The sequence below is a fragment of the Sprattus sprattus genome (assembly GCF_963457725.1).
Source record: "Sprattus sprattus genome assembly, chromosome: 14".
Taxonomy (NCBI): Eukaryota; Metazoa; Chordata; class Actinopteri; order Clupeiformes; family Clupeidae; genus Sprattus; species Sprattus sprattus.
This window is the reverse complement of record NC_137912.1, coordinates 28,562,367-28,582,535: the sequence shown is the minus strand read 5'-3', so window position 1 is coordinate 28,582,535 and position 20,169 is coordinate 28,562,367. Positions and strand designations below refer to the sequence as shown.

The 20,169-nt window shown below is 40.0% G+C and overlaps 1 protein-coding gene across 1 annotated transcript in view; it reads left to right on the top strand.

The window, feature by feature from the left end:
- Window positions 1-13,814, top strand: part of unc80 (unc-80 homolog (C. elegans)) — a gene marked incomplete at both ends in the record, with an annotated part of 119,759 nt that extends 105,945 nt beyond the window's left edge. The window contains 8 exons of the mRNA XM_080851750.1: window positions 924-1,089; window positions 3,841-4,020; window positions 4,172-4,313; window positions 6,438-6,494; window positions 8,436-8,517; window positions 8,631-8,760; window positions 13,224-13,375; window positions 13,467-13,814. Coding sequence (XP_080707876.1) covers window positions 924-1,089; window positions 3,841-4,020; window positions 4,172-4,313; window positions 6,438-6,494; window positions 8,436-8,517; window positions 8,631-8,760; window positions 13,224-13,375; window positions 13,467-13,814 — 1,257 coding nt within the window. The remainder of the gene's footprint in view (window positions 1-923; window positions 1,090-3,840; window positions 4,021-4,171; window positions 4,314-6,437; window positions 6,495-8,435; window positions 8,518-8,630; window positions 8,761-13,223; window positions 13,376-13,466) is intronic.
- Between the last annotated feature and the right edge of the window lie 6,355 nt (window positions 13,815-20,169).

Here is a 20,169-nt window from a genome sequence, read left to right as displayed (position 1 = left end):
CCTTTTTTACCATTTCTAATGGACTGAAAAAAGCTATAATTGGGAGGGGATGCTTCAATAAGAGCTGAAGACCCATTTATGTTTAGCCAGGTTAAAAACATACAGTCTAATTTACGTTCACATATAAGATCATTAATGAGAAATGTTTTGCCTGATAGTGACCTAATATTTAGTATTGCCATTGAAATAGTTTCTGGATATAGTGGGTCCCAGGAAGGAGGAATATGGCGGGGTATAAAGTAGATAGAATATTTGCTAGGCTTCTATTTTTTCTATTGTAACTATGGCCTTTGTTTTTAACTATGCGTCGAGTATAGATTAAAACTGGAATAGGATTATAGGCGCATGCCATACAATTGTATGAAGCAGCCTGTTCTGAGGTAGTGGTGTCATATAATGCTCTGTAGTTAGTCACACAAAACATAAATGGTCACTGAAGCGATCACTAAGGCTATGAGGCAGTTCTCAGCTGGCAACCCTCATTAGGGGGAGGGACAAGCTGATTGCTCATTACATGGACCACTACTGGGTCCTAGAAAGGGTCAGCTCATCCCACCCCCTCCACATAACCACAGCAGACATACTGTATGTAGCTCCCCTAATTTGTAACTCTGTCACAAGTGACAGTTCATTTCAACTTCACAATGAGATTGGTGAATTAATATGTAAGTGTAATACGATCAAAACTGGAACTAATCATAGAACACAGCTTAATTGACGTTCTAAAAAACACGTCACAATAGGACATTCAACTAAGCCGTGGTAGAAGTGTTGTTCACATTTTTGTTCACAACGAAATGTTTGCTCTGTGTTACTTTTGACTCAGCTCTCCTTTAATTCACTGATAGTTATATTGCTTTTCTGTTATCTAAGAACCAATCTATTGAGACTGCTTGTATATTCTGCTATCTATGTGTGCACAGCTCTTGACCCAGCCTGCTGAGTCTCAGGAGGAGATCACAGCACGACACCACATTGCAGATCAGCTGGAGAGACGCTTCATTCCACGGCCACTCTGCAAAGGCTCTCTGTTTGCAGAGTTTAGTAACGAGCTCAAGATCCTTAAGGAGGCAGTGCACAGTGGCTCAGGTGGGTTTATTAATGAAGTCATTAATTTGTTCATTTACACTTAAATATACTACATCTCACATTACTGTAAAAAGTTGATGAGTTATCACACTGAAAAGCATGGGCAATATTCATGATGAGATGCATTGCTGACAATTTTTACGAAATATTGATCATCTGTATACTATAACCTTAACTCAGTGATGTACCAACTGCGACACTGTCAACATAGAGTAAATTCCTTGTTACAATTCAGTTAAAGCACAAATGCAGAGACCATAGACTCAGCATAAGATTTAGGAGCTTTAAAGGAGAGGCAGAACACAGAATCCAAATTAGGGGACACAGTCCAGAGGCAAGAAGATTAACCTTGGACATATTCACAGCGAAATAGTCAAAAGTTCTCAGGCTTCAAAGTAAAGCTTTATTCACTGAGCTTCATGTAAAGACTTCAGACGTTGCTGAGAAATCAGTTCAAAGATGTTCATAATCCTCAAAGACAATCAAAAAGCAAGAGTCAGAAATCCACAGAGCAACAGTTAGTAATTCACACAGCAATAGTCAGTAATCCACAAAGGAACAATCCAGCAGGAGAGTTAGTCTATAAGGCATTTCATGACTGAGCAAGGAAACTAATTCCTGCTCATGTTCATTACCCAGGTAACAAGGTGGATGAGAAGCAGCTGAGAGGCTACCCATTGAATTCATGATCCTCATTGGAAAACGTGGGAGATTTGGCTTCCATTCCCTGTAACTGCAGGATGGATGACATGCAATATATCTAACTTGATAGATAGTTTTGGTTAAAGAATATGAACTGTAAACACAAAGTAGGTGTGGACACAGTATTTGTTTATTGCTTTATAATTTGGAACATGGAGTATGTGAACTAATAGACATAGAAAAAGGAAGTTGGGAGTGATGATTACGTTTTTAGATCTACCACTAATGAGGAGTGATCTGATTTAGAGTAAGTGTATGAGTGTATGAGTAGGCATAAAGGGAGGCTAATGGCCTTGACCTATGCGTATGCAGAGGGGGGCTGTTAAGATCCCTACCCATCTCACATCAACCAAGCCAAGCCAAGACAAAAGACAAATCCAAGGGAGCAAATATGTTCCGCTTAAAACTTAAGCTAACACTTAAAACCTTGGCCTATATAACACGCAGATCTCCTAGTGTGATAGTTACAAATATTTAAATGTACTCGTCCAGTTCCTCTCAGAAAGTAGTAGTTTATATCATTGTCCTTGAGAATTAAAGAGGCTTGGTAAAAAAAATCAATATTCCAGTTCTCTCCATATATCCGTTTACAGATGAATGATATTAAAATGTCTCCCTCAATACCTGAACATTTAACTTAGTTTGAGTACTTTTTGTATGGTTATTTTAGTTATCAGTGTTTTAATCAGGAGAAAAAGCCTTTTAGGATTATGGATTATGGCAAAGATAAGATTTGAGATTTCAGATAAAACTGATCTCATTGTAGTTCTCTTGGGGTGTAAGATATTAAGAAATAAATTGATAGTGCTTATAAGGTGCTTATAGGGTAGTGGCAAGAGTGGTTGCAAGGGTGTCAATGCGGTTGGTATACTGTTGCTAGAGTAGTTGGGGAGTGTTGCTAGGGGAATTATAAGATTTTGTCATGTGGTTTAAGTAGGTGGTAAGTGGTAAGGTAGTTGTTGTTTTGTCACTAGGGAAGTTATGGCGGTTGCTAAGGGGTTGTTATGGTGATTTAAGTGGTTGTTAGGGTATTGCTATGGTGATTTAAGTGGTTTCTAGGGTGTTGGTATGATAGTCAAGGTGGTTTATATGTTTATGATTGATATGGTGTTTGTATGATAACTGGGATTGTTTTAATAATTCTGTACTTTCAAATGTACTTTGTTTCAACCTAGAGTATATTTGAATCCACCTTTTAGATAACTATTAATATACTTATATTATAGACAAAATGCATTCATGATTCAATCAAATTGTTTGGATAATACATTGTGAATATATATTTACAATATTTTTATAATGTATTTACAATGTCATATGCACATGAGCCATATTAGTTTAACATTTTTAGTCACTCTTTTGGGTTGTGCTCTTAAATATTTAAATTAAATATGCTCAAGAACATATTGGCTGTTAAGAGTGGGGCCCATTGACAGGTTGTCCTAGAGGCAATTCTGCCTGATTGGGTAGAAGTTTGTTACCCCAGTGGTATAGGAACACAATCCTAACCACTCCCCTGGCAGACCAAACAGCAGTCAGTCACACCGCCGCAACTGAAATACTGTCAGTCACAAAAATATGGGGGGTGAGTGGATATGAACATTTGGCCAGTTCATTAGCTGCTGCTCACCACTGATGTTAGACAAGGAATTAAGTCCAACGTTTAGGTGTTAAGACTGATCTACAGTGATTACTTTTAGGGGTTAAGACTGATCTACAGTGATTACGTTTAGGGGTTAAGACTGATCTACAGTGTTTACTTTTAGGGGTTAAGACTGATCTACAGTGATTACGTTTAGGGGTTAAGACTGATTTACAGTGATTACTTTTAGGGGTTAAGACTGATCTACAGTGATTACTTTTGGGGGCTTAAGACTGATCTACAGTGATTACTTTTAGGGGTTAACACTGATCTACAGTGACTACTGAAATGGCAAAATGCTGATAAATTTGCTCCTGCGAATATTTTATTCTTAATTTTTGGCATATATGCATTAACAAGCCTGGTTTCTTTATCTTATTTCACCCTGTCATTTTTATTCTGTCCAGCATATCAGGGGAAGACTTCTATTAGTACAGTGGGGACATCCACATCAGCGTATCGTTTGAGCCTGGCCACCATGTCCCGGTCCAACACGGGCACAGGCACAGTCTGGGAGCAGGAGAGTCAGCCATCACGCCAGCCGTCCCAAGATACACTGAGCCGTACCGACGAAGAAGAGGAAGAGAGTCAGACATATTTTGGTCTTTCACTCTTTCAAACTTAATTCTCTCATAGTGTCTTATTATATATCTCTTATTATATATCACTTACATGCATACTAGGTCAATGTGTATGTGTCCCTTCTGATGCCCTTCACCTCTCTTCCTCTCCCAGTAGATGATTCCATGAGCATACCCAGTGTTGTGAGTGAGCACGAGACATTCATTCCCAGTGCTATTACTCATCGCCGCTTCTCCAGCCATGCTACTGGAAGTGCACTGCCTGAACACATCAGTGGCACAATGCTCCCAAGCCACAGGTACATGCTCACACACACACAACACTGGACCACCACACAGACATGCTCACACACACACACACACACACACACACACACACACACACACACACACAACACTGGACCACCACACAGACATGCTCACACACAGACACAACACTGGACCACCACACAGACATGCTCACACACACACACACACACACACACACACACATACACACACACAACACTGGACCACCACACAGATATGCTCACACACAAACACATACACAACACTGGACCACCACACAGACATGCTCACACACACACACACACAACACTTGACCACCACACAGACATGCTCACACACACACACACACACACCCACACACATAACACAGGCCAACCACACAGGCATGCTCACAAACACACAACACTGGACCACCACACACACACACACACTCACACACACACACACACACACATAACACTGGACCACCACACAGACATGCTCACACACACACACACACACACACACACACAACACTGGACCACCACACAGACATGCTCACACACACACACACACACACACACACAACACTGGACCACCACACAGACATGCTCACACACACAACAAACCCAAACTTGACTGATTTGAAAGTGTTTATCCCGGCAATACATTTGTTGAGATCTTTGAGATCTTTGAGAACTTTGAGATCTACTAAGGTAAAAACACCTTTAGAAGCGCAGAGGGACGAGGCATTGGAGAGCAAGCTGTCCGTTCCCAGAGGACCCACCTGTTCTTTGATAGGTTCTTCACATCTGTCCAGCTGCAGGTACTGGAACTCTAATGAAGAATAGAATTCCCAAGGAGTGCATGATCATAGGGGATACGGCCTTGAAAAAGAAAGGAAGTGGTGCAGCTGAGATGTTGGTCAAGATAAGGCCAGAACATGCTGTCATTAAGTGGATTGCCAACAGGCCAGTGGTCATGGCATCATCTGCCTATGGCAGTGAGCCTCAGGTCAAACAGCATTTCCAGGTGTCAAGACCAGTGGCAGTTGCTGAGTACAGCAAAGGTGGTGTGGACATGGCTGACAGAATGCTAAGTTTCTACAGGATGTCCCATTGCTCTCGCAAATGGACAATGCACATAATTTTCCACTTTTAGACTTGTCAATCATCGGTTCATTCAGTACAAATCTAGCTAACTTCTAGCTTTTGGGAAAGAAACATATGGAGTTCCTTGAATTCAAAATGCTCCTTGGTGAGCAGATTGTTGACTCAGAGTTTAGTTTTTAATAGTTTCCGACACCAGATGTTTATGTTGACTTGGTATTTTGTTGGGATTAATTTATTGGACATGTGGCATTTGTTGATTCACCTTCGCATGTGATCTAATGTCCACTGTGGTGAACTTAATATTTTTTGGAATTAAAACAACATTGCAACTCATTTCAGCATTTCTCATTAAAAGATAAGAAAAAAGATAAATGGGCACACAATTATTTCTTGCAACTCTAAAAGGGTGACCGCTCTAGGTTTAACCTAAGGGTCAGCCTTCCCTAGAATGTCACACTGCTTGTCCCTGGGGTACTTTAAGACACTTCTTCAAACGCATCTTTATTAGCTTGCATTTCCTTATGACTAATGGGTATGTTATTGGTAAACTGGATTACCATGATTACATTTTGTTAATTCATTCTGATTTATATCAACTTTGTGCTTATGTATCCTTTTTATTTTTTATTATTATTGTAAAGCCTGCTCTTTGGGTACATTGGTGCACTATACATACCCCATAGCCCAAGTATAGCTTCGGCTTCAAGCTGTCAGTCGGAAACATACACTGCTCTTTAATTCTCCTGGTTGTTTTGGCGTTCTGTGGATATGCATTGTATGAAGCAACATAAAGTGCATTTCCAGTGTCACAGAACTGATAAAGTGCTTTAACCTTAGATCCGACATGGGATTATGGCTCCTTTAGAGAGGAGTGTCTTTTCCCAACATTGACAATGTCTGTTCAACAGCACATGTGGCTCCAGGTATAAGGCTCTAGTACAGGTCCTCAGGATCTGACTCCTCCTTCTCAGGGGGACCTATCAAGGGCAGTTAGCCTGGCAATCCTCCTCCATAACCCTCTTCCTGCCCTCCACCCCTCCACAGTGAACCCAATGTGCTAGATGAGAGCCAGGGACTTCTGGACGAGGGTAACCTTTCTAGGTACAGTCAGTGTTCAGCCCTGTGTGTCTGTGTGTGCGTGCGTGTCCATTTGTGTGTGCATTTATGTGTGTGAGAAAGCTAGGATCTCTGTGTCACAATCATCACATCAGTCAAGATGCTATTGTCTCTCTTTGTCTCTGTCCTTGGAAGATCAGATCACTGTTGTTTCTGCCCCTGACAGCTGCGCTTACTCATCCTCAGCCCACACCATCCACTTAATCATTGTGTGAGGTTATCTTAAGTGTGATGTTTCTGTGTCTTTGGTGGTGGTTTGGAGGGTATTGGGGAGGTGTGTGGGTGGTTTTTGGTGTGGTGCAGGTTTGGAGTTTGTATTTCATCACATTCAGTCATTTTGGGAGGATCATGCATCAACTGTTGAAATTTCAGTTCTGCTTTGGGATGCCAGTATGTGGGGCTGGGGTGAGGCAAGTGGTAATCCTGCATACAGAAGTTATTTCATATGAACTGAGGACGATGTGAATGACTTGTATGTTTCAAGTACAAGAAGCCACATCAAGAGCTTTGGCAGTGGCTTGCAAGAGTATTTAACCCCCCTCAAAGTCATCAATGATTTCAGATTTACAAAAGATACAAATATTTTCCCAATCAGTATTTTCTTTGAGAACACTTTTGCTCTAGTATATTTCTAAAGGCAAAATAAGTTATTTTTTTTACTGAAATAGAACAATTGTCTTTGGGGCATTGGCAGGGTTAGATCTGTGCCACCTGAAGCACTTTAAGTGTTGGCTAAAAAGATCTATTTTGAATTTCTAAAACAATGACTTCCTTTTCCAACTCTAATAGAGGCCAGTTTTAAGGATAGCTTTTGAGATGGTTGATTCCAAAACTCAAAAAGTTCTCTTTCACCTGTTGAAGCTGTCAAATCATTCAACCTTTCACCACTAGGGGCACATTCTACTTGGACCCCGATGATTGCTTCTGGTCGCTCACAGAGCTTTAAAGGCATATTGACAACAAGAAAAAATAAACTATTTTCCCACCGGGAATCAGGAACAGATTTATAACATTTTGCCTTTGAAAATATATTAGAGCATTTAAGTTTACAATAAAAAAACTGATTGGAACATTTTTTATTGAGGAAAGGGTGATGACTTTCAGGGAGGTTGAATTATTTTGCAAGGCACTGTATATTACAAATGTTCTTGATTAATTTGTCGCCACTCCATCTCCCATAATCCCCTGTGGGTGTCCATGTTTGACATGACAGACATGTAACCATAGCATTGTGTTGTTTGGGAAGCTCTCCTTGCTAGCATTTGTTGTACATTTCAACCCTATTTTCACTCAAATGTGCTGTTGTATAATACAGAAAGTCTTTAGGTTCATACTGTAGCAGCAGCAATATAGTCAGTTATGCCAGTGTGATCAAACACGCTTGTATAGATTTTCTTAAGATCAGTAAAATCATATTTAAACTTCATATGTGTGATTCTTCTGGTAGCCAGTGATATTTGACATGGTGTACCTACATTTTAATTAACACAATAACCTGCTATCATCCAAACATCTAAAGAAACCACATAACAGCATCTTAATAATGCATTAACATCTGTTCACTAGATCTGTTCAGGAACAAAATATCATCCATTGCAAAACCACTTTGGTAATTATCTCACCAAGCAATGTATAGTGCGACATTGTTTCCAAACATTTTTCAGATAGTATTTTTCAGAGGTAGATTAGATAAAGTTAGTCATCATTACTCAAATGATTGTCAAAGACTGAATCAGTGTTAATCACTAAGAAGCACACATTTGTGGGGAAATAGGAAGAAATGAGTCCTCCTTTAAAGCTTCTTGTGAGAAGCGTGTACATGTACAGTACACTATTTCTCCACACTATCTGTAAATGCATGCATGTCTTCAAACCCCACCTGACTTTGTTTTTTTGTGTGTGATTGCATGTGTGTGTGTTCTATAGGGTGGCGAGTGTCCAGAGTGAGCCTGGTCAGCAGAATATGCTGATCCAACCGCCCCTAGGTAGAAAACGTGGCTTGCGCCAGGTGAGCTGGAAGTATAGGTAAAAAGAATAAACACCAGGATATGTGTATTGGGAGAAATCATTTACATTTATGATTTTCTCTGTGCTTATATCTATCCATTGGTGAATGTGCAGTTGAGACGCCCCCTCTTATCCATACCGAAGGTCGCGACAGAGCCTCGTAGTCGCATTGGAGCCAGACTTTCCACCACACGCAGGAGCATCCAACCCAAGAACAAACCACTGGGTACCTTTGTGTGCGTGTGTATGAGTTTGTGGTAGAGAGTTGAACTGGGTACCTTTGTGTGTGTGTGTGTGTGTGTGTGTGTGTGTGTGTGTGTGTGTGTGTGTGTGTGTGAGTGAGTGTGTGGTAGAGAGGGGAACTGGGAACCTTTGTGTGTGTGTGTGAGTGTGTGTGAGTGTGTGGTAGAGAGTGGAACTGTGTACCTTTGTGTGTGTGTGTGTGAGTGTGTGGTAGAGAGTTGAACTGGGTACCTTTGTTTGTGTGTGTGTGTGTGTGAGTGTGTGGTAGAGAGTTGAACTGGGTACCTTTGTTTGTTTGTGTGTGTGTGTGTGTGTGTGTGTGTGTGTGTGTGTGAGTGTGTGGTAGAGAGTTGAACTGTGAAACTGTATGCTCTACATTTCCATTCGCAAATTACACTCAGCTAATATCTAAGCTGCCGTATGTGTTGTAGTATTTGTATTGCTTAAAATAATCAGGTATCACTATTTAGATAGCCACTTGCGTACATTTATATAGTTCAGTTTTCTTACAGGTCAGGGATTTAGGTCATAGGATGCTTATAACTGACCTTGTCATTCTGTTCTGTTTACATCCCATTTGAATTCATAAGAAACTTTATTGGACTGTGAAGGTGAGCCATAACTCCATTTCCTTTTGCAACTTGCTGACCTCATGTGAAACTTGTCAAATTGGACGCTCTGCATGTCTGTCTTGCATAACCCTTCAACTCTTATGATAGAAGTGGTTTGTAATAGCCGCTTTAGGACAATAAGGAGATCAACAATGATGGACTTATGGAGAAGCATGTACCTTCAGTTCACTCATGTACTCCAGTGGCCTTCAATCTACCTAATGTTTCATATAGTTTTATAGTTACTTATTCATCTGGTCTTAGCATCGATAATATTTGAACAACTTTTTCTGCATTTTTGGAACTATGCTGAGTCCCGATACTTACAGAAATCTTTTGTAATGATTTATCAACACAGTCTCATCATCAACGTGGAGACTTTCTTGCATGCACCAGCCAAACGGCAAACTGCTTGACGTGCTGCCTATTAGTCTTAATGGCTGTCATCATCAGGCCTCCTTGTCATCATCCGTCAGGTTTTGGGTAGTTTCCCAGGCATAAACAATCTCAGCCATATAGATCAATCCATTGTTTACAAACATTGCAGCACATGCACACTAGCTGGTTGCAGAAAGCCACCAGGTAGTAACTAGTGTACTGGTAGTTATACTGTAATCATGTAATCTTATACTTTTTATCAGATGTATAGGCCTATGAAATAATATCTTTCTAGACAAATGATTCTGGGCGCCTTGAATAAAAAAAGGTAATGTTTCAAAATCCGGGAAAACCATATCATTCTGTGGGGAATCAGTAAACTAATAACGCTACTTAGCTTTAGCAGTAGATAGAACAGCCTCATATAAATGGACCTCCAGTAATGGTAATAGCGAAGAGTTGTGCTGTCAGAAGTAATGCTAATAAGAAATGTTAAATGTTTTGTAGAATGTGATTGTATTAAAAAAATATATAGTGTAAACACTAATCTGCTGGTTTAATTTAGTAATTCTGAGCAATTTCAACTAGAGTGCACAAAACCCACATTATCAAATTAAACCACTGAATCTTGCAACTTAAAAACATCCAGTCCAGGGAATCTCAGGACTCAATGGAAGTAAGGGCCCCTAAAATTAGCAATGAAATGTAAAAAAAAAAAAAAAAAAAAAACTGAAAGAAACTCAGTTGTCTCGTATTGGCTCTCTGCCGGTCTGAATGAATCTTGTAATTTACGGTTCTCTTTTGGCCACAGTAGACTATTGTCTTGGGTTGACTACCAGCCGTTGTGTCTTTGACACGTTAATTTTTGTGGGTGTTGCCAGGTCCTGTTGAAAAAGACTGGGGCTTGTCAAGCCGAGGGGCGAGCAACATTTTTTGGGAGGTTTGCACATGCTCATTACTTACACCTTACACCACGACATCAACTCGAACCCACCACGCCTACTGTCGAGGGAACCAATCTCTGCAAGACTTCGGGGCCTGCTGCATGAGGCAAATGGCCAGCCACCTGGGTCCTGGAACATCACACAATGGACCAAACAGTGGGGCCCAGCCAACACCAAGCTACATGGCTACATCTAAACACCGTCCACAAGGCCTGCAGGACACAAACTCAACCGAAAATCCTGGGTACGACTTAACAGATGCCGGACAGGACATGGACGCTTCAAACCCAACATGCACAGGATGAACCTTTGTGATGCCCCTGACTGCCCCTGTGGAGCCCCAGAGCAAACAGCTGATCACATCATAAATGACTGCACCAAGTACCAGTGCCCTGGTCTCCAGGCACTGTCTACCCTGAACAGCGAAGCACTGGCATGGCTAGAGGACACAAGCTTAGTCATTTAACAGTATTGAGATGTATTTTGTGACATACGAATATATATATATCCTGGGATCTTTGACAGGTCAAATCCTTGATCTTTGCCAAGTCAAGCAGCCCTTGACACAGATTCCACTGTTCTAAGATCAGTTATGATATTTCACACATTATTAAACACATGTGCATTGGAAAAGTACCCTGAACTATCAAATGTATACAGAGGTGGACGGTGTGGCTCCATGCCCTTCCTTCTACTGAGATGAGCCAAAAGCTCTCTGCCATGTTGTCAAATTTGGAGCCAAGTTTGGCAGAGTTGAGAGACAAGAGTAAAATCAATTCTGCCTGCTAATGTGGTAGACCCCTTCCCCTTGTCCCGGTAGGTGCAGACCTAGGTGTAGTCTTCATAGATCTTGCAGCAACTACAGATGCAATGCAGTACTGACTATTTTTTTTTTTTTTTTTTACTTTTAAAGGCATATCTGGCTTGATTGTTCTACACCCACACATTATCTGGTTATTTTTTTTTTGCAATGTTTATGACATTCTAGGTGTACTTGGACTCCAAGTTCAATTAGCTCTAGAATTAACAAGAACCCAGGATAACATTGCCATGCCTATGCTTTAATATTTATATTATATACCATTTATTTTTTAGCGCTGTTAGTATGCCATGTGCTGGCGCACAACCACACGTTCATTGTGCTATGAGTTGAAGTTGGACAGGGGTGCAATATGCTAGAAACACCACCGTTGTTTGATACACACACTCACAACGACTTGTCCAGCAACCCACGAAGGGTTAAGCAAACATCCAGTAGACTGATTATATTTCAATGTAGTAGGCAGACATTGTATTTTTTCCTAACGTCAAAAGATGATTAATTCCTTGTGGTATTGATTTCTGGACTTCCCACAGCAGCCAATCCTCTCACTGTCACATGCAAGTACTCACAGCCAGCAACCTAACCAATATGAAAACTGCCTAACCATAGCCCCTGCACAGCAGGATACAACAACACACAACTGGCTGGAGACAGCTGCAACACACAATGCATGCGCTGTCTGTAGCCCACAAGGGCTAAACATGACATTACTGACCAACCGTAACATGTGAGCAGCAGGACACAACAACCATCAACAAAGCAAGCTGCCTTTGTGAGCCTTTCCCTTGGGTATTCAAGCAGGCATCCTCCCTCGTCAGTGTTTCTTTGATATAGGCCCACAACCCCTCCAGAAGGCAGCATCCCAGACCCACCCCCTCCATACTCATGGGTTAGAACACATGCCACTACCAGAGACAACAACAGATACACTCAGTCTGTGAGCCACACCACAACCACTGTGTTAGTGAGCAAAGACAAACACAACTTACAGCTTCTGTCTTTTGGCCCAATGACTGAGTTTCTGTGGAGTTGGGAGGGCATCATAAGTGGCTCCAACGATTCATTTCAATGCGGTTAGCGTCCGTAGCCCAAAGTTCTCTCCAGATGATCTTCTTTTGCATAAGACGTCTTACAGGTCAAGATTTCTCAAAAGAAAGGAATTCATATTTGTATGTATAAGATGTTTTACAGTTGACAACAGACAACTTCTGAAAAGGAAAAGGCAAAAAATCTTCATAGGCCAGACAGGGAAGTGAGGGTAATAAGTAGGGAGTGTCAGGTGTACGTGATTAGTGATCAGGAGATGTGAATGAAGTGCAGCTGGGAGTGTCTCATTCCGGATAGTTCAGTCGATACACTGAAGTGTTCACTATGTACTTGCGTAGTGCATAATTCAGTTACTACCAGCTAACGGAAACACTGGCCTTGCAATATAATAGTGAGTTGTAGCCACTCATCACGTGAGTGCACTTGTTATGCCCGTATGGTACACTATTACAAGGGTAAGTAGAGCAATGAGACAGAAACAAACACAACATGTTGAACAGGGCAAAATTCTTAGTGTGTTTGAGTCTAGACTTGAGATCTATTTTAGAATACAGTACTTCAGTTATTTATGTGTATCATTGTGGTGTGTGGAATACTCTAATGTTTTTGTGTTTGATCAGGATTGGTTAGGGAGTGTGTGTCTGTGTGTTTCTTTTTGCAGCTCAGGGGGAACAGAAGCGCTCCGTCACCTTCACTGAGACACAACTGGACAGCTCTTGTAAAAGTCCCCCAGAGATCAGAGAGCCTAATCCTCCTGCATCCCCTCCCTGTGTTGCTGTGAAAGCAGACTTGGAGAGTCCTGGTTGCCCACAGGTGCTTATGTGCAGCTATATTATAAAGATCTTCTATGTTGCCTGCCAATACATCTGTCTATATGAGCGTATGTGTATGTTCTGTATTTCAGACTACCACCGCAGCACAGAACAAGGAGATGAAAGAAGCAGCCACACTGAGCAGCCGTCTCTCTCCACCTGTTTTTTCTCTCTCTCCACCCTGTGTCATTTCTCGTCCCTCGACCCCCGTGCGTCGCTCATGCTCTCCTCTGGCCCCCGCGCTGGTGTCTGTTCCGTCCCAGATCGGTGAGTCTCCAGAAGATGAAGAGACATCCATGCTACTGCAACATCCAGACCCAGTCCTAGCCCGCAGGAAGGAGCTTGGGACAGACAACCCCCTCCTCAAACCACAGATCCCCTGTGCCTCTCCTTTCACACTGTCACCTGTAGACCTTGATCTAGATGAGTCACATGTCTGAGATGTACTTTATGGTGCAGTAAAGGTGTCCCATCAAGCCAAGCCAATCCAACAATGTTGTGTAGCATATTGATTAACAATAAGTCGTTCTTTTTCCAAAATAGAACATGTAACACAATGCAATAGTAACCAGACCAACATGGCGCCTAGAAAGTGCTTTTCTCACATATGGATAATATTAACTCATTTGGTTATCAGAGTTGAAATGAAGCAGAATAACACGAGAGAGAGTGTTATATAAAGGATAATGTACAGCCAACCAGACATAGTTTCAAATGACAAAACAAACAGGAATGATTACCTCTGATAGGCACGTAACATGTTAAACTGCAGATTCTCAAGACTTTAAACCAAATGTTAACTCAACTCAACTTTGTGTGTATATGATTGTCCAATGAAACTTACATTATAGTAAAGTTGGCTAGTTGGACAATCTTTAAATGTGTATTTGCATGCCATATATGGGACTTTCATTGGCAAGCTTGTGAAAAAAAAACTATATGGACAGTCCTACAGTATAAATAAGGAATATAGCACTCGTGGGAGTGGGGTAGGTAAGGGATAATCCCACGGGTGGTGTTCGGCCGTAGCCACCGTGGCCGCAGGCCGAGTGGCGTAGGGAACAACACCCCTGGGATTATCCCTTACCTACCCCACTCCCACGAGTGCTTTATTGCTTTTATAAAACAATTCTACCGTCAACAAATTAACATTTCAACACGAAGTTATTGATTAAAAATGGTTTATTTCGCCATTGTTTCTCCGCAACAAAAAATAGTTCCATTGTCAACGTCTTGGTTTGGAATTTTAAGAATTTTGAATAACGGTTATCATCAACGCGAATATTTCATCGCGGAGTGATTTATTATTAGCTGTGAAAAGTCCCAACTCATGGAACATCTCTCGTCCAATCAGAAACAGCTAAATAACGCGATAGAACCCAATTGTTTTATAAATTCCGTTTATTACATTTTCTAAGGGAAGAGAAACCTGAATATTTTAAATTTCTATATCATATTATGTTCATAAAGAATTATTTCCGTGTCAAGTCAGATTGCAAACATGTGGCAGGTATAACCGAATGTGCATCATGACCTACAAAACATTATTTGAAGTAGCTAGAGAAAGTTTTTTCCAATAACTAAAATGAACTGAAGCAAATCATATGAGGATCCAAGTACAGACCAGACCAAACTACAGATAAGAGGTAGCTGTGTTTGCTATCTGGGGTGGCATAGGCAACTTAAGAGTTGGGGAAAATGTCACCCACCACGGCAAAGTCCAGCACACGTTTTAGAAATAAAAGCTACTTAAGCTTGAATATTCATGAAAATGTCCTCCAAAGGCAATTCCTGCATAAATGTCTGTAAATAAATGTATAATTTATGGATATACCAAATTAAAATACAAAATATTATCCTGGATTAAAATAAATCGTTTTTAAAAATAGCATAGCTGATATAAAACTAATATTGCCATTGACTGTCTTTTATTTTATAGTTGAAGACACATATAGTTTTTCCTTCTGAACGCAGTGATTACTTTGATTTAATTGATTGCATGAGATTGCGTCATCCTTAGATCGCCTTGTGTAGTCACTTTCCAGTTGACCATCATGCTGTTAACATCATTACGCCGCACTGTTCGAATAACCAATGAACATGGGGTAAAAAGTCCAGAGGTCATAGATTGTGGTTCTTCGTCAGAAAGTATATTTTGAACAAGCGATAAGAGAAGTTAAAGTGTAGTGAGACTGTCATTCAGAATGCCGTCCTAATATTACTGCATCAGTCCTTTGTCATCACCTTGTTTCAGACACCACACCTGCTTCAACCAATGGGAATAGTCAGCCTGAGTTATACATATTTATGATCTGCTTCAACCAATGGGAATAGCCAACCTGAGTAATACATATTTATGATCTGCTTCAACCAATGGGAATAGCCAACCTGAGTAATACATATTTATAATCTGCTTTAACCAATGGGAATAGCCAACCTGAGTTATACATATTTATGATCTGTGTAATTATGAGGGAAAGATGTCCATTAGTTTCTAAATCAACACAAACTGATGTTTAGGTAAATATTAACCAGCAAATCTTCATTTAAGCACTCAAGCTTTTGAGCTAGCTGACAGGCACACCATTGAAATTAACTGATGGGCTCCCTACTGAATACAGTATAGCCAAACTTGCTCTGTTGTTTAGTAGTATTATGAGAGAGGACGGGCTGCAGCTAGCTGATAAACTGATAGCTGATAAGCTTGCTAGCTTTAGTAAATGTCTCAGCTATGCAGTACATATGCATTTTTGACAAGCCAACATGTTTTTGTTTTAAACTAAAATTACTATTTATGGATCCTTTGATGTTATTATAAACGTGATGGTAGCTTTTATGAATGTACCCCAGTATATGAATATGGATTTGGCTACTACTTGTTAGCCTGGCTTTGCCTATCCCACCTTCACTGTAATCAGGAATTGTTCCTCTGGATGGAAATTGAGCTAGCAGAGTAACAAATGAGTCTATTCAAATTCTTTCAAATGTGCACCCTTTAAATCCCCATATTAACCACTTCACACTGCAAGGTTATCTGTAGTTTTCAGAAAAGCAACACAGGTTCCTCTGCACACTGCTCATTGTAATGTTATCAAACTACCAGGGGCACATAGTCTGGCCTCAGCTAAGCAAACTATTTGTACCTATTTGTGTGTATAAAGTGTATTATGTGTATGTGTCAATATTAATGAGTGAGCTCCAGTAATGAAACCATCTCATTTTTTATGTAATCTCCATTTACATCATGTATGTAACACATTCAATAAAATGTATACGTGTTTGAAATTGAACACACTGTGAAACTAATTTGTGGTTCAGGCTCTTCAGAGAGGTAGTGGCAGAATTTAATTAAATTCAATTTTAATTATAATAGAAATGTTTCAAGGCGCTTGACAGAGCTCAGTGCCTGAACCCACCTTAGAGCAATACCATGTGCTCGTAAGTTACTGTTTTTCAGGGGAAGGGAGAGAAATCGAACAGAAAACTGTTGATGGTGGCAATTTTCTACATTGCAGGCAATAATACTAGCACAGAGTATGGGGTATAAGTACATGACAGTCTGGTGGGGGTGAAAAGAACTGGCTGCCATTACATGCAACATGCTGTACCCGGGGTCCGTAAAGACTAGGGGTGGGAATCTCTTGGCACCTCACAATTTGATTCGAAATCGATACAGAGGTCAACGATTCGATTTAAAAAAATATATAATTTAACACATCCATTTTATGTTGAAATGCAAGCTGCATCGATTATTGCATTGCTCATAGAAAGTCAAAATTGTGACAAGAAAAAGCTTTTTCTCTAATAAAGCAAATAGAGAAGGTAATTCATCTGTTGATTTTCTTTAATTATCAAACACAAAGTAGGAAGTGATTTTCAGTGTTGTGCACGTTCACATCCACGTTCACACGTTCACCATTTAAATTCTGAACTCGTTCATAGTTCAGTTCAGTTCATTTTCACTTTTTTAAATAATTGCTAATTTTCCAGGAGGACATAGTTTGCACAGAAAGGTACGATTTTTACTGTCGGAAACTTGATCAGATACACAGCCCTGTTGTACCATTTAAATAATGAATTATACAGGGAACTAACGGTAAGAATTCAACCTCTTAAGCAATGATATACGACTGGCTTAATCTAAGATATACAAGAGCATGTACACTTAATGAAAGACCTCTCAAAAGTTAGTAAAGGTAAACCCTGTAACATGTAATTTGTACATTAGCAGTTTATGCTAAGCCAGTTCACGAACACTACCATTAAAGGGATAGTTCGGTTTTTAAGACATGAATCTGTATGGCTTCCCCGTCACGCAATCATGCAATCATGCATCACTTACCCCCGACAGCGTCCTGTGAGCAGAGTTCTCGTCCAGTTTTGGTCAAACCGAAAGTAGTCCGGCAGGTTTGCTAGACCCAGCAAAATAAAAAGTTTCTCTTCCCAAAACATTATGTGTTCAAAAGAGTGATATATTTGCATCCCAAAAACATGGTAGTGGAAAAAGTCACAGCTCGTTATCACTTGGCCCTATTTTCAGTACGCTCGATACTGTAACCTCACAGCTAGAGTCTACCTGTTTGATTCTCGAAAGTTGATTCGCGAAAGTTTGATTCACCAAAGTTGCCTGAGAGAAACGTCTGTCACAGGAAAACGATGGTTTATGTCAATTTTATCAAATGTTGACTCAGTTTTCATCGTTTTCCTGTGACGGACGTTTCTCTCAAGCAACTTTGGTGAATCAAACTTTCGCGAATCAACTTTCATGATTGCATGACACTGGTGACGGGGAAGCCATACAGATTCATGTCTTAAAAACCGAACTATCCCTTTAACTATCATGCTGGATTAATTAAGTGACAGTGCTCGTAACAATTATGAGCAAGCTAAACTATAACAAACACATAACTAGAAAATGCATTTCCTGAAGGAAATACCAGTGCATGAAATGCAAAGGTTAAGAAAGGAAGAAGAAAAGAAAGAAGAGTGAAAGAAGGAAAGACAAAAGGAAAGAAGAGTGAAGAAAGGAGAGAAGAGTGGAAGAAGGAAAGAAGAAAGGAGAGAAGAGTGAAAGAAGGAAAGAAGAAAAGAAAGAAGAGTGAAGAAAAGAAAGAAGAAAAGAAAGAAGATTGAAATAATGAAAGAAGAAAGGAAAGAAGAGTGTAAGAAGGAAAGAAGAAAAGAAAGAAGAGTGACAGAAGGAAAGAAGAGTGAAAGAAGGAAAGAAGAGTGTAAGAAGGAAAGAAGAAAGGAAAGAAGAGTGAAGAAAGGAAAGAAAAGTGGAAGAAGGAAAGAAGAGTGGATGAAGGAAAGAAGAAAGGCAAGAAGAGTGGAAGAAGGAAAGAAAAATGGAAGAAGAAAAGAAGAAAGGAAAGAAGAGTGGAAGAAGGAAAGAAGAGTGAACAAGAGTGCCGCTGGATGAAGAGATAAAGAGAGAGTGAAAATATTGAAAAAAGGAGATAAAAATGGAGTGAAGAAGAGAGATTGAGTGTGAGAGAAAGTAAACTGAGAGAGAAAGATGGAGAGATGGAGAGAGAAAAAAATAGAGAATGGATGGTGTCTTAATGTTCCTAGTTACAGTTAAATTGAGAGGGACAGAGAGGAGAGATTCCTTGGATTTGGCGCAGGTGTCAGTGAAGCACAGGTGCAAGCCAGTTTAAAGACCCTATTATGATGTCATAATGGCCCAATGTAAGTCAATGGGAGAAATTTATATTTGTTTTTCTTTAATATCTTAAAAAGTATAAAGTTTAGAAAAGTGAAAAATACATAGCATAAGTGTCGTTTACAAGACCTACGCGACAAAGTTTGAATGAAGTTTCTACGTTAAGCGGTTGGGGCTGAATTAATCGCAGAAAAAGGTAACAAGAATAAGAAGAAGAAGAAGCCTAGGAGTAACAATACAGGGCATTTCATGCACTGTAATGACAAGGTAGGCTACAAAGTCAAACTTACATATAGGCTACATGGACGTACACAACTTCAACAAAGTGCAACGTTCAATTATGTGAAAATATTCCCGAAGTTAACTGCCACTCCATCTAAATAAGCCGTGAAGAGGAATCAAATCACTATCACATGACCAACGCAATAACCAAATATGGTCATTTACCGAAACATGCTCTGTCTTGGCAATAATTACTATGGCCTTTTTAACAGATTCTGAGCAATGACAGGTTGCAAGCATTCGATTGAGACAGCGTCTTTCCTCAGTAGAAGGAAAACATTCCGTAACGTTTTAGCTAGACCTCAGTTGCACTGGACCCGGATAATATGAACGTGTTCACCGTTCAAATTCATTATTTCTAATTAAGTTGCGTTCAGTTCATCGTTCTCGTAAAAATGAACGTGTTCAATGAAAGCGTTCTTTTGAACGTGTTCAATGAACGCGTTCTTTTGAACGCGTTCATGCACAACACTGGTGATTTTACACTCTGAGTTGCAAACTCAAATGATTCAATAGTCGAAATGCATCGATAATCGTTCTATCGGTTTCGAAATTGATAATCGATAATCAATCGATAATTGCATTTCAACATAAAATGGATGTGAAAAAAAAAACAATTATCAATTCTAAACCGATAAAACGATTATCAATCCATTTCGACTTTTAAAACATTTGAGTTTCCTACTCAGAGTCTTTGCTACACTTCCTACTTTGTGTTTGATAATTAAAGAAAATCAACAGATGAATTACCTTCTCTATTTTTTATTAGAGAAAAAGCTTTTCCTTGTCACAATTTTTTTCTATGAACAATCCAATAATCGATGCAGCTTGCATTTCAACATAAAATG